Source organism: Plectrocnemia conspersa, unplaced genomic scaffold, assembly GCF_051122295.1.
Source record: "Plectrocnemia conspersa isolate PC_06_02 unplaced genomic scaffold, ASM5112229v1 ptg000006l, whole genome shotgun sequence".
NCBI lineage: Eukaryota > Metazoa > Arthropoda > Insecta > Trichoptera > Polycentropodidae > Plectrocnemia > Plectrocnemia conspersa.
The window spans coordinates 5292726-5308985 of NW_028277170.1; the positions used below are offsets into that span (position 1 = coordinate 5292726).

A 16260-nucleotide genomic window follows, 5' to 3' on the forward strand; every position below is an offset into this window, starting at 1 on the left:
CAGTTTTTGCGAAGCTCGACTAAAATCGTGTCAGGTGTATGTATGTATGTATGTACATATGTGTATATACAGGTTTGGCCATAATAATGGGGCATCCTATTCAATTTGTTATATCTTAAAAAACTTTTAAACTTATTTTTTAAATTCAGTAGGCCTACCATTAGCTTTAATTAAAGCTGCAACTCTTTTTAGCATACTTTCAACTAATAACTTGCAGGTGGACGGAGACAATTTTCTTTATTCCATCTGAATTTTTTTGCGCAGTGCAATTGTGTTGGGCAAATGCATTGAGCCATGAATATAAATACTGGGACCCTGGCAACCAGGAATCACCTGACAGACATCCCCTCCGACACTTAGTTTGAGACACTTCTACTGGTATTCATCCATATCGAAGTTCAATGCATCTTATCTTCAAGAGTCACGTTTATTATGTTCTATTGTACATACTACGAGTACAAGATTATAAGATCTGTAGTGCTCTACAGGATCATAATGCGCATAAAAAATAGTCATAGAATCAGCTCATCTTTTTTGCGAAGAAAGGCAGCTAACGTATTATCTCGCGTAAATATTAAAATATTATGTATGCATACATGTAAGATTATATCTGCATAACACATTAAGTCCATATATAACTGACATATTGGGCTTAACAAATATACATCTTGTGTTTATACACACTCGTATATATACGTACTTACACACGCATATAATTCGTCGCATAACGATCACATAAAGTACATGTTTTATGTTGTGAAAATAACGACGTCTCGTTAAGTATCTGCCGATTTGGAGGTATGTAAAGCATCGGAGATACTCTCTCACCCAGTTACCCGTTTTTGGCACATCTTATATATAATACATATATGATATACATAAAAATATATACATACATATATATTTATTTGTATATATACCATAACATAATAATGTATATTTATACGAGACGATTATCCGATCAGGGACGAACGTTATTGCCAAGTGAAATGAATAATAAAATTTCAACGATCATTGGAATTAGACCCTAGAAATATAAATTTTCTTTTCTTATTTCAATCCAAGTTTAATCGATTATTACAATATGACTAAATTATTAAAATTTATTTTAATGGTATCATTGCAGATAATGGACGACCGTTGGGAATCGGAGATCATTGAATTCGGAGCGATCAACATTACGGGATTCAGAATTGTCGACACTACCAGGAGACACGTCAGGGACTTCTTGGACTTATGGAAAAAGCTAGATCCAGCCATCACTCAAGGAGCTGGCAAGGAGTCGATTTCGGTGAGCTTCCTATTTTATTTATCTATTAGATTTAATTCTTGATTTCCAAGGAAAACAAATTTCATGAAATTCTAGCGAAAAATATTCTAAAAATAACACCAATACTTTTAATAAATTAATACAGAACTATGAACATCAAATTATTAGCCTGAATATCGGTATATTGAATACATAAATTATACTTCGTTATCCCAGTGATGAAATATAATCTAATAGTGATGTATTTCATTTATTAACATGTATATTATTTTGAAAGCATTGCAACTAAATAACAATTAGTTGGCATATCGAACATTGTCAAACGTCCGCCAGTGACCATTGCTGTTTATTAGTATGCAAATAAGTTTCCCGGAAACCCGCCAGTGACTTTAAGCTGTTTGGAATTACCGTGATTTATGCTCGGTAAATTAAAGGGAATGCGAATGGAATACACAATATGTTACAAAGTGTGTTTGTTTGCTATCTAAAGCTAGAAATTAATATAAGTTATTTACAAACAGATAATGGGATATTCTAAAATGCTGGAACAGATTGCAGAAGGTCACTAAATTAATCTCATGTATCACTTTCGTAGGATATAAAACTAGATGAGACCCTAATTTTATTTGTAACCGCCCTCTAGAAACATGCATTGTGGTTATTAAGATCAGTTAGCGATCACACGTGAAATATCAAACTTGATTTTTTTAGAAAACAACTATATTGGCATAAAGATAATTTCATTTCAACTTAAAAAAACTTTGACCAAAGAGCTCAGAATCACTTTTGTAAGCAAGAGGAAGCTCTCTCTATACGTAAATGAAGTCTGCAATAAGACTGCTTTGTTTTGAAGAACGCATTTCACTGATGATCCATCAGTTATTTGTGTCGCTATGACACTTGAGACACGCAGCCGCAAATAACCAAATAATTCATGGCAATCGTAAAAGTTCGGAAAAGTTTCTTTTGATACCTTTATAAAAATATATTTGGTTATAATCCGTCCTTTATTCCCAGCATCTTTCTTTTAGGAGAGTTGGGGTACGATTCGTTGAGTTCTCGCATACAGTTTTAAGTCGCTTTTAACTACTGAAGGGTGCTGTTGATAAACTGTTCTCGATGAATTCTAGTTTTGGGTTCCGGAAAATCTTCGAAAATTACGATCGCGTTCTCTTCTGATGTCCGTTAGAACCATGACTAGCTAATTCGCCTGTGGCTATCGCCATCCGGCTTCTCGTCGCTATACACTGACATTACACATTGATCTATTAAATGCCAGATACGAGGAGCTGGTCCGGTTCGTATCATTTAATTTTATTATTTTTGATTATTTTCTCTTTCTTACTGTGTATTATTTTGATTGTTTGTTGAATAATGAACAATATACTGTTTATTTTCCTAATCATTGTGACGCATTGGGATAACCTGTTAGGTCACTGTGGTTTTAATTTAATTTAAATCAATAAATAAATTATTTAATGCACATTATTACAAGTTAATTTAAATAATTATTTTTAGATATCATAGATGTATTTTAGAAAGTTTCATTAAAATGCAGTAATTTACTTTTGTTCAGCATAAATATTTTACATTACATTTCTATTATGGCTTATGATATAAAAGGTAATCCCAAAATGAATGTCGTTTTTTAATGAATTAAAAAAATCCTTTTTAAAAAAATATTTTTATTTAAATACTTCAAAATTTAGTTGTCTTCTAAAGATATAATCTTCTACCACCTCGTGGTTATTTTTTTTTATTCCATTAGTATTAAATGTTGGAGGCTAAGATTTAGAACACTCTGATAGCTCTCTTTTCACATAGTCTGCATTTTGCAGATTTTTTCCGTCTAGGAAGTGTTACATCGAATAAAATAAAGAGTGGTTAGAAAGAGCAAGGTGTGTAGAATAAGGTGGATGAAATTTAATCCAGCCAAGTTCCTCGATTTTATGTGGTGCTATAGAACGCAATGTGGTGTTTTAGAACTATTCGACTTTTGTTGAGAGGTGCAGGCTTTTTATACTTCCACGTGCAAGCGTATCATATGATCACAATATAAGCTTGTTGTATAACCACTGTCTACTATGACGATTGTTATCATGCAACACTTATCTCTCATCTCCGGTTATTAAATAATCGATAAAAGCGATTCAGCGCTGACTTTTTTTCTTCGCTTAATTCGAGCGGAAACCGTACAACTTGTTTCCAAGCCTTCCCAATATCTTGTATGTGTCTATGCATTGTTGAATCGGACTGGTTTAGTTTCTTGGCCAGCTGATGAATAGTTTGAGTAAGTCCCAAATCCAGGACTTCTCAATCGATTTTCATTAAGCAATCTTTGTCATTTACGGATATATAATAAATCACCTACTACCTTACAAATATTATTAGTGGCCGTAGTTGCCGTTTTTCAAGAAATTCATATAACATGCAATTTTGTTTAAATGGTTCACTTGGTAAAAATTTTGCCATCGTAAATTTTAGGGGACAATTTTTTTTTAATTTTGGAAGGTGGAGTCCAGATGTGCACCAAAGACGTACTTATGAATCAACAGCTTACGCGACTGGCATTTAAAAAAACGACATTAATTTCGGGATTACTTAATATTATGATACACAGTATATATTAAATTGATCGTATTATAGATTGACCTAGATTTTATTAAGTAATTTTGTTTAATCTTAAAATCGCCAAAAATATAAGGTGCTTACATTTTGAATAACCGACCTCCAGCTGCAAAGTGACATCTACTGATTATAAATTATATTACTTAAATATTTATAAAATATACATTAAAACGTAAAAGTTTATTAATTCATATTATAATTATATGCAATTCATAATCTCATTACACGTAAATATTATATATGTTCTCTTTTATAATACTTCAACTCTTTGGTCATCTTCTTCGAAACGTCTACGATTGCTATTCTCTCATAACTAACATCATAGCTTTTTTGGAGTTTTCTGAGAGCATAGATAAAAAATCATAAATTTGGGTGAGTTGAACTGCTACCAAAGCGCAATTGCAGTTTACTATGACAAGCTTCTGCAATATTTTTACTCCTTTCGCTTCCGTTTAATGTTGAATGATAAAAAGACCAAGCGCTGTAGGAAAAAATCAGTGCAGTCTTTGTTCTATTGTTTCTTAGGCGACCTATATAGGCATTCTTAACCATAAATAAAATTGGTTCTAATTCATTGGATAAATCATTCTTTAAAAAATGTCTCTAATGCTAAAATCATTTGTCAACGTCGACATCTTCAAAGACTATAAGTCGTTTTAATATTAGGTTCCCAACTGGATGTTCTAAAATCATGTAATATAAAGACATGAGATGTCCCACGTAGACTTAAACGGCTAATCTGACCACAGCTTGGACTTTTAACTCCCTTGTGGCGTTTTGATCGACGCCAATGTATCCTGGTTGTAATTAATGCGGTGGTGGTGGTCATAACCCAGGGGCTATTGTTTTGTCGAGGCCATGCTGTGTATCTGGTGCTGCCGCCAATATTATTCCACCGTTGGTTTCTAACGCTTCATCAACAAACCGCAATTTCGTGTCGCAAACGCTCGACTCTGGCCGTTTAATCACGCGAACGGGACGTACGAATTTGTACGGCCGCCCAAATTCGGTAATTGCGTGTGAGGGTTAATTCAAGAGTAATTATAAAGATTGAGGTTAGGAGTGCCGTGTTTTATCCGCAATAATATCAGTTATTCTTTACCAACCAACTTAGACTGTTTTTCAATTTTATTGTAATGTATCTCAACTGATACAAAGAATGACAGCTTTGCAATCAGTTGTGAGCAATTCCGTGGGACTTACTTTAGAGATGGTAAGTCTTAACTGACTCTATATATTGTTAAGAATACAATATTTATAGAATTGTACTGGTGAATTAATTCACGGCTCACAGTAATTTCAATCTGGAGGACGGTTTTTTTTTCTGGAGAAGTTAACAACGTGCACACAGAGGTACATTCGTGGATTAAGGGTCGACTGCCGTTCGTATTCATACCGTGAAATGTGAGCATTGAAAGCCGCTAATCGGATTCGAGCGTAATCGACCCGACACGGATCTACAGTCTTTCCTCTTGCACCACTGACCCTTCAACAGCGTTTATATTGAACGTTTTAAAGCCTCCTAGGTACACGTATATTATATCGCAACTACACACTTGACTTTATGCTTCTAAATAACTACAGTGAAAATATATTTTTTATTCAGTGGTAAAAGTCGATGACTTTTGCGCTCAAATTTTATTATTTTTTCCTAGATTTTCATAATCTCACTGTTAAATATCGTGCTGATTGATTAAAATTGTGTATAAACATATTTCTAATAATGAGAAAATTTAGCTCAAATAGAATAATCTCATGTATAAACAAATATTATATAAGCTTAATGGATTTTTCGAGCTTCAATGCCGAAGGGTGTGACTTTGCAGATGATAGACGTTGGTCTTAAAAATTACAAATGCAATATTTATATATTTTTTTAATATTCATATTTATATTTCGAAATATTTTTTTATTGATTCTTTATTCTTAAATTTAACATTTTTAAATATTTCTTCATATCATAGTAAAGATAACTTAAAAAATATCGAACAATATGTATATTGTTTTTCAGTGTTCAAATTTGTAAATATGAAAGTCACTTTTGTATAGGTGTATACATGAAGCATTATTTGCATCGTATACTAATTTTGATTACACTACAAAGACTTTTCAAAGGTAATATTTAATATATATGTCTTGAAACTTTACCAGTGTCCTAGTATGTGCAAAATCTGGCACACGAGGATTTTCATTAAACAGCAAAGAACACGCGTTTTGGATGGGTTAAATTCTCTAATGCACATACACAAGAAGCGGCAAGGTGCAGTTAAAATTTAATATGTACCGGTACAGTAAAGTACATATAATACAGCGGAATTTCCCACGAAGCGTTTACCGCTGCTTGCGGCCGTTAAATAAAAGCTAATATGCGCCGTAAACGGCCCGGCCGCTTTTTCGCGTTTCATATTTCACAATTTTCCGAGCGTAATTAATTACTCGGCGAGGTGGCAGAAAATTTGTATGTATTATATATAGTATGTGTGCATAAATGTATAACGTGCTTCATATATAATAGAAGCAAGTCAGTGTGTATTTTTGCTGCATACAATACAAAAGATTAATCTCTGAAGCATTTCCAAAATCGGAAAAAAATCAATTTAAGTTTTATTCACTGTTTTCTTCGATTTTAATTGTAAAAACCAGTACGAATATTTAAATCTACGTTAAATGTGTAATGTTATCTTGCAGTTTTACTATGAGTGAGGCAATTACGTTTAGGTATTGCTAATCAATAAGCATGATGGAACATGAGAGCGGTATTCGGATTATTTTTTCAGTCTTTCTTATGAACAATTAATTGTAATTATAATAATATTGGCAAAACGTGTTAAACCGGTAATACCGGTAATGGCTGTTTTTTTCGATATTAAAAATCACGGTTGTATTGCAATCCCTGATCTCAATATATAATGTTAGCATAATATATATTATAATATTCTATTAAAAACATTTTTTTAATTTTGTGTAAACCTACATACGTTCGTTTTGGAGCAGTTGCTATTGAATGGACTGACACAGTATAGTGTTTAACTTTTACTCAATCATCTGGCAGTCCATCTATTAAAACTTTTGCTAACCAGTGACAAACAGATATGTACGCACGCCGCATACGCAATCCTCGACGGCACGTAGTTTTTTAGGAACTCTCTTTGGAGCGACATGTAAAAAGTTAATGAAGAGCCGAAATGGAAAATTATTGTCATTTATAAATCAAACGCTCGGCCGACAATGGCCCTCCATTTCCCCATCGATTGTGTTCGCGAACGTATGCCATAGGGGAATAGAATTTTCACCGAGCCAAATCATCCGGTGCAATTGCCCCGGAATACAATCAAGCTCTAACGACTCGACAATGACCGTTAAATATTTATGAATAGAAAAAACTATTAACAGAATCAATGAAAAATAATTGACTTTGTAAAAAAATCACGTGATGACTTTTTTGTGATTTGGTCGCAAAGGATCAAAATATGCATATTAAATCATTGCTTTTATTGACAGTTTATTATGGTTTTAAGATTTGATTGTAATAAGGGAGATCCCTACAATTAAACTAGTTAATGCTAAAAATTTTAGTGGGTTAGCATTTTTTAAGAAAAAAATCTTAATATATGAGTTTTATTTTCTTTATTAATTGGATGTATTAACGAATGTTGGTGGTATTGTATTTATTTTAGTTTTTATTAGAATGTTTTTTGCGGACTTTTTACTGAATAAGAATCGTTAGGGACGATTTTATTGCAAAACGACGAATTTTTTTTAAATATTTTAAGCTATCACTGCATTTTTCATTAATTTTATTTTTTAGTAATAGATTTGATTTTTTTAATTTATAACCCTATTAAAGGTATATTAAAATCTGATTAGACAAAAAACAAACAGACCTAATTTTTGACTCGAAACCGAAGCAAGTTTGTGCAAAGATTTCGAGATTTGGTATACAAAATCATTCATTTCTTTAAAGAAAGAGATCACTAATGCTGGAACAGGAGCAAAATTCGCAGTGTAATTCGGCATTTTTAACCGATTTTACAGGAAAACTCTAAGTGTGGTAAACCTAGAACTGAAAGGAAAATATAAAATAATTGGTTATTTGATTAGTAGTTTTTCCGCATTAAAAAAACAAGAGTAAATTATTATACAAAATTAAAAAAAAAATGTTTTGACTGATTCAAAATAAATGAAAGTACAAACTTTCCATTTTCCCAACCACATTCAACAAAATCAAATTACGTTCAAAAATGTATAAGTGGTTTTGATTTTACTATAAAATAATTAAAATTTCTGCCCTCCATTCCTCCTAGAGCTCATTTTAAGAATTTGATAGAAGGCTCGTGATTATTTTTTTATTTAAGAAGTCGCTCTCGACAACAAGCAAGTTGGCTACTCCTGCTCTATAACATTCGAGATCTTTGCCACTGTTTTTTCACTGTACATAAAGCTTATTTTTTGATAACCACTGAGTATTGCAATCTTTTTTAAAAGACATAAGTGTTTTCCATCTAATAACGAGAAAGAAAACAAATAAATTTGGTCTGTACCAAAAAATGGCACCATTTTAGGCAATACACTGTCAGCGTGAACTCAAACAAGATTCAAAGAATGTGACGAACATGATAAAAAAATACGCAATTCCTTCACTTTAATAATTCGACATGGCATTTCTTTTATTTCTCAGCCATATTCGCGCAATTGTCATAACACTGAGCTCTCAAATATTTAGTAGCAAAGTTGTCAGCTTGCAATTTGCCAAAATTTATTGTGTCAGTCCCTCTCCAGTGTGCTGTTATGTTTCGATAAAACTAATGAAAATTTTATTGATAGTACAATTATATTTCCGTACTGTTAGCACTATATAGTACAATCGAAATAAATATAAAAGTACTTTGCCTAATGAAATACATTAAAAATATTTTTATCGCTGGCAAGTAGAGTTATTATTTAGTTTTAAATGTTAGTCGATGTAAGTTATTTTCTTTCTGGATGTTTTATGGCTCAAACATAGCAGAGTATTTCTAGGTAATTTATGATTAATTAATTACTTTTATTAAATATACCGCAATCTTTACTGTCAATATCATTTGACGAACCCCACAATAAAAAATGGCGTTTACTACTGTCCTTAATATATTTTTATATTTTTTATTTAGAATTTATAGCATTCGTTTAAAACTAATATTTAAAGTTTGTATTTGTAATGAAATTAAGGAAATCAAGGAGAACTAATTTATGAAATCCTCCTTCCACCCACCCCTTTGGACGGCTCTGAAAGGGACATTAGACTGAAATCAAAATTTGTATGTCAGTTACACATATTTATTTAATTAAAAATCCTATGACAGCTTAATATATTTCACTGTGCACGGCCTAACTCTATTTAAGTTATTTATTAATCAGAATATTAATTATTAAAATTAGGAAAATATAACATAACAATTAATAGTTCTAATTTCCCATAGACACGATAGAAATTGAAAAAGAGTAGGGTCAATATAGGATTCGAACTCTTTTTTTTAGGTATTAGTATATAGACTTAAATGTAGGAAAACTAAAAATTGATATAGCCATCAACATTAAATACGTAACGTATTTTTGCTACGTTTTATTAAAATTTCTCGATTTTCATTGCATTTTATTTTATATATTACTGAAGACCTTTCTGCAATTTCATCGTCATTAAAATGCGATTGAATGAAATCTATATTTTCAAAACCGAGATAGCAATAATATACCTATATTAAACAGAGGGTGTCATTAAAAGTTTAATGATTAACTAAGCTCACAGACTTTCGAAAGCCATTATTGTATACAAGTAAAACAGATTATATTATTAAATCCTTTTGTCATTATAGAATGGTCGCCATCAAAAAGGCCACCTGTAAGATACACAGTTCATTATTTAGAGGAGAGGTTCAACAGTACACCCATTGGTATAAATAAGCCTTCTTTCCCACTTGTCCAAGCTTCATCCAGAAAACGTATAATCATGATGATAAGATCCATAGAACAGGGAGATTCACATTTTTACAAATCGACTTTTGGACCAAGCCGGACTCTTACAAATTGTATAATTTATGTTTTTGTGCAATAAAAATGTATATTACCAGCCCTTTCAACGTCTAACTGCCTGAATAAATAGATATGTTTAATTTTAACATAATTGAAAGTGATTTTAGAAACACCCAGAATAGTGTATGTACAAGAGTGTACACATCCACACGATTCATTCACACACTCTTAGGTCGTAATTCAAAGCCATATTATCTCACTTTTGGCCAAATCGTTAGGGCAAAAGGGATAGCTGGTGGCGAAAAAAAACCACATCCAAAACGCCAAACGCCCCGCCGCCGATAAGCCGAAAAACATTATGCTCGTGGATAGATAAATCACGAAAATCCCGAAATGATCTGATCGCAATACGTGCAGAATCAATCACACGGCTCCGGGCTTTCATCTCGCGCCAGCTCCCCAGGGAGGAAATCCTTTTTCCAGGATTTTTTCCAAGCCGAATCCGACAAACCGCCAGCCATTAGCGCCAAGCGGCCGCCAGACTCTACAGCTGTCCCTTTTTTGTCCAGGCGAATCAGATAAAATCTCATCGGCCGCAGAATGGGTCCGCCGGCAAAAGCATAAATAAATAAATAAATATCAGACGAGGCTGTAATATCCGATGAAGCCTTTGTTAGTGTGCAGAAGATATCGCAGACTATATCCCCCCTGAACTTAAATAACTCGAGGCATTTAAATGAATAGCTATAAACAAACAACATCACTACATAAAATTATTGCGTTTTATGACCTTTAGATTCAATTACATTACTAATTATCAAAATAATCACTATGAGAGTCAACAAAAGTTTATTTTCTCTTGTGCTGTAAAATTACAGAATTCTGGTGTTAATAAAAATCTCAAAATGTACTTTCTGCATCAGCAAGACCCTGTATAATCTAAATTCTCAGACAAGTGTTTATTTATTTATTTAAATACATATGCATAACAACTTTACCTTAATCCATCCTGAACAGAAAAAATACCGGATTGTATATATTATCTATCAGTACCTAGAAAAAATGCTTTCCAAAGTACTTTCCAAGGAATTATATCCCAGCTAGAGTCTCCAATTACTCGAACCATCAACTACTCGAGTATCGAATATTAAAATTTTAAAATACTCGAGTACTCGAGTACTTTCGAGTATTTACCAAATGTACCAAAATAGCTATTATTCAAATTCGTGCACATATAAATAAATAAATAAAATACTTAGTATGTTAATTTTTACAATTATTTTAACTTCACGAACATACTTTTTAAAAACAATAATGCAAAAAGTGTCTCGAATTTAATATTATTGCTAACCTTTGGTTTTATTATTCCCGTTATGGAAAAAACCCTTTCCGTTGCTGTTGATGTTGGTCATATTGCCATTAACGCGTTGGATAAGGCTTCTAATTTATATCTGTTCGCTTTTTATAGATATAAAATTTTTTGAACTCTATTTTTATGTTCTCTTCTTTCATTCCCTTCTCTGCTTTTCTCTTATTTCCTTCGACTATTGACAAAATAGCATTTTGTAATTCTTCTTGAATAGATTTTTTTTCTTAACAATATACAATATTCTACTCCTTCTGATTAATGCGAAGAATTTTAATCTATATCCTTCGAAGATGTATTTGGGTGAATCCCTTTCACTCTAGAGCTAAACGGTTCGCAAAGAACTGACTTTACTTTAAATGCCTTTAAAACACACAATTGTTTTGATTTATATTTTAAGCTGAGGGATCAGTATAAACAATTTACAACACTTTACGCTACAACTGCATAGTCATAAAACCTAAAATTTTTTTTGTTGATATTTCATATTGTTCATTGCCATAAATTAGATAAGTCGGGACTGTCGAACAGAAAACACAAAAGAAATTTCTCCGTCGTACCCACTAACATAGCCGACGACCGGAACTATGCAACTATGGAACTATGAAAAAATTATACCTGATAGTAACCGCTTTAGCTCGGGACTTCGGGCATAAACGCCAAATAAAAGCAAGACGTTAACCTTTACCGGACCGAGTTAAAGTTATTTTTGTTTCTGAAATATTTCAAAAATTTTTAATTTCGATTATTAATCGAGTAATTTTCAAAATACTCGATTATCAAGTACTTGAAAAGTAGACAAGTATACTCGAGTATCGAGTACTCGATTACTCGAATTGGAGACTCTAATCCCAGCATACCTTGTTGGAATTTTGTGGGAAATAAAAATGAATAATATTTTTATTCTCTCGTATACAGGTATTTGAGAAACATATTTTTGTCATTGTATTTTAAAAGTGAGTCAGTTGCATTATTTGGCAAACACCCAGAAACGCGTATGCGTACGCGTACTCTACACTAGGTGAATATAAAAGGCACAAAGTGCCATCGAGCTCCTCAATTGAACAAGTCCCAACATCTTTGAGGCATTACTGCATATATTTTCTATGTGCTGAGGAATCTGTAGTCCTCTTAAAATAAGACGCCCAAATCAGTTACCACTTATGTGCGATGCAGCACACTATTATCCATTAAAAAAATTGTGTTTTTCTCTGCAATGTGGAATAATAAAAGGTAATATATTAGCGGATGACCACGCACATAATTTTGCAGCACAATATTAGTCTTTTTGCAATTTATTGTCGTACAATAGCGTCCCTTATTCTTGCCCGTTGCGGCAAAGACGTCAGCGCTTGAAAGCGCTACTCTTGCCAAACTAAGCTTACCAAACACAAGAATATTTTCAGCAATAACTATGAAAGGATGGAAAGAGTTATATTGAATAATTCTCATCTATTTTATGTGTGCATCAGACTTGACTTTTTATTATATTTTTACAGAATGTTTAATAAAAATTGTGTTATAATAAAATAAATAATAATCGTTTCTACGCAAAAATTAATCATTAGTTTGCGGTGTAAATATGCACAAATTATTAATAACTGGGTAATTCATGATTGATTAAACTTTGATCATAAGATAATTTCACATTCCCGGTTTTGCTGAAATTCGCTACCGGAATTGCGATATGATCCTTACTTTGCGGCACAAATTCACAAATACGCAAATACGCCGCAGCCGTTTGTTTACCAAACGGCGTTTTCAATACAAAACCAATTGTTGGTCAAACATAAATATGATCCATAATTAATATTCGATGGCCGGAAGTACTGGATGCCGATTGTTAGTTAATATTGCCCGTATAATTCAAGCAGCCCCCGGCAATATAATACTGTACGAATCGCGGCCCGTGAGCGAATTGATAGTTGCTAAATTTATTAATATATATTTGCAGCAAGTTTTTTGAAATTGGCATGAATGGAATATAGTATGCAGAATTGCAATAAAACACTGCGAATGTTTAATGCGCGATTGCATAGTAAATCAGTTATTATAATTGGAGTTTATCGCACAATTGCAATTATTGGGTGTTTTATTATGATTACGCTTATGGAAATGAAAATTTGCGCAAAAACATATGTAGTAATATACAATATAGTATCGTTTGTATTTAAAATATTTTTATAAAAATGTTATCTAATGGGAATACGTCGATATATGATTTTCTTGGTGTTAGGTCACAATTTTTGTGTATTATATGAAGCACTTAATATTTTAATTTATTTATTGTAAATCTTTTGTTGTAACTTGACAGACTAAGTTAGTAGTAAGTCTGTTTATTACTGAAATATATTTTAATATAATAAATAAAAGCAATAGCTACATATCAAGTATTTATCACAATATTTGGTCATGAGATTAGAAAGCAGCTATAAAAACCTAATCTGTGACGATTGATGGTAATTTTATTTATCCACTAATAACTAGTTTTAATCTCTTAGTCAATGCGTAAACTTAAAAAATACTAATTTTAATTTTTCATATGAAATAAGAAACCAGATCTTTCAGGAATTAATCACTTAAAAATAAATACTCTGGTATACCACTGTTAAAAATCGCAAAAATATAGTCGACACCAATCAGAAGTCTGAGATGATAATCAAAAGCTAGATTTCTATATATTGTACAATTTACATTGATGCGGAAATGTGTAATTTTTTACATTAGGGTCTTATGTATTTTATATATTAATTGTAAATATTTCTGATTATCAATTGAACAATTTTTCTTTTCACAATTAAAGGGATTCAATTAGTTGAATCATAAAAAATGAGTTTCTTTCTTAAAATGGGACACTGTGAAAAACGTTTTAACAGCTTAAGTCACAAGGTACGCGTAATAAATCAAAAATATTTAAAATATCCGTTACTTTTAAATATTCTGTGCAATCGGGTTTATTCTAAATACGGCCGTTTGTAATTTGCGGACAGCAAAATTTAAAGGCACCTTGTGCCTTGTATAAGCACCTAGTGTGGAGTATACATGCCTTCCTGGTTGTTTGCCAAATAATGCAACTGACTCACTTTTAATATAAAGATATACGAGAGAATATAAATATTATCCATTTTTATTTCCCACAAAATTCCTACAATTCCTGGTTGGGCCCTACCGGCGTATAGTTTAAATTTAGCTGTATCAGTAATGGATGTGGGAGACCAACAAAAATAGACGATGATAGAATAAAATTTTACTCAAACTATTTATCAGCTGGCCAAGAAACTAAAGTAGTCTGATTTAACAGTGCATAGACACATTAGGAAGATTGGGAAGGCTTGGAGGCAAGTTGTATGGGTTCCAGGCGAATTGTCACAAGTCGGAGCGTATCGGCATATCCCAAGAGTTTCTGGATTTTGAAGCTGAGTTGCCTTTTCGTTCAGATGAGAAATTAAAATGAGACAGTGGTTGTCAAACAGAAAACAAGGAATTTTGTGAAAAAAAGGTGGGATTACAAAGAGAGTGTGCATTACGAAACTCTCAAATCTGGCAAACAATAGTACCAAGCATATATTGTAAGCAACTGGATTGTTTTCACACGTACATAAGTAAAAAATGTTTGCAATTGTCAATAGAAGTCAAATAGTTATACATCACAACAATGCGCATCCCTATTTGGCGAAATTGACTTTCGATAAAATCAAGGAACTTGGCTGGAAGGTCTTATCTCATCCATCCTATTCTCAAACCTTTTTTTCTCGACTATTATTTATTTCGATCGATACTTCCTTTCTTCGAAAAATATAATCAAAATACAGACTAAGTGAAAAGTGGGCTATCGGAATATTTTTCATCAAAACCTTCAACAATTTATGCTAATGGAATATAAAAAATGACCGAGAGGTAAAAGAATGTTATATCTATAGAAGAAAGTTTAAATTTTGCTACATTAAAAAAACGACATTTATTTTGGACAAATATATAATTTGCACGTGTAAAAATTCCGCTGAATTTTCAATGGATGCAATATTATTATCAAGAAAACTGCTCGTGTATCTTATGATATATAAACGAAAACCAGTAAAACGTGTCCGATTTTTGCGTATATTAAATGCGATAAGATCACAGGTTAAGTGTTTGCGTAGCTATAACTCCGAGGGTTGTATTGTGCGATTGAATAGGGTGGCGGCCAGGGGTTGTGTCAACACAATGCGGCCCAAACGAGGCCCGGGCGGGGGACACTTAATTGCACATATATTCCGGGAAATTGGCCGCCGGAGCAACACGTAACCCCCTAGCTGGCTTTTGACGATTTCGCACATAAATATATATAAATACCTATATATGCGCGTTGGTGAAATGCGGTACCCGATAATAATTTTGAATACGATGCTATCCATTGGGAGAGTGACAATTATTGTAAATTTTCTTCCAAATGTAGCTAAAATGAACGCTTGATAATATGCAGATTTGTTTAGAGCTCTACCACCGCAAACTTTGATTAAAAAGCGATCATAAATTCGGCATGTTTGAACCTTACTTAGCATGATAATGTAAGAAATCATACCGCTTGTCTAATTAATGGAGTTTTAGTATGTATGTGATAATAAATACTACTACGTCTTCCTGATTATTGCTGTGATTATTTGGTCTCAGATTGGTTTCAAAAAAATGATGAGATTCTGAATGACCGCAAATTCAGTGCTAATGTTCAAAATTTATTCGTTTTTATCAGCTTCCTCTTCCTCACTTTTACTATGTATTTTATTTACCTTTTGTTACTCAATTAAGTATTTATTTGACAGAAGTACTGAGCGAAATTTAATCAAATTATTAACATATTCATTGCTGACGTACAAGTTTAGTTCGTTCATTATGCTAATTTCATCTGTGATAGTTTCAGGAGTTTCTTCAGAATTTATAAAATCGTTTGTGGGCATAATTGTTTTCAGGAACAATACACTTTTGACTATTTATTTCAGTCCACGAGTCT

The 16260-nt window shown here is 32.4% G+C and overlaps 1 protein-coding gene across 4 annotated transcripts in view; it reads left to right on the plus strand.

Moving 5' to 3' along the window:
• LOC148234077 (glutamate receptor 1-like) overlaps positions 1–16260 on the plus strand; it is a 393208-nt gene that overhangs the window by 312437 nt on the left and 64511 nt on the right. For all 4 annotated transcript variants that reach the window (XM_088187823.1, XM_088187822.1, XM_088187824.1 and 1 more), the window contains one exon: positions 1127–1291. In XM_088187823.1, coding sequence (XP_088043949.1) covers positions 1127–1291 — 165 coding nt within the window. The remainder of the gene's footprint in view (positions 1–1126; positions 1292–16260) is intronic.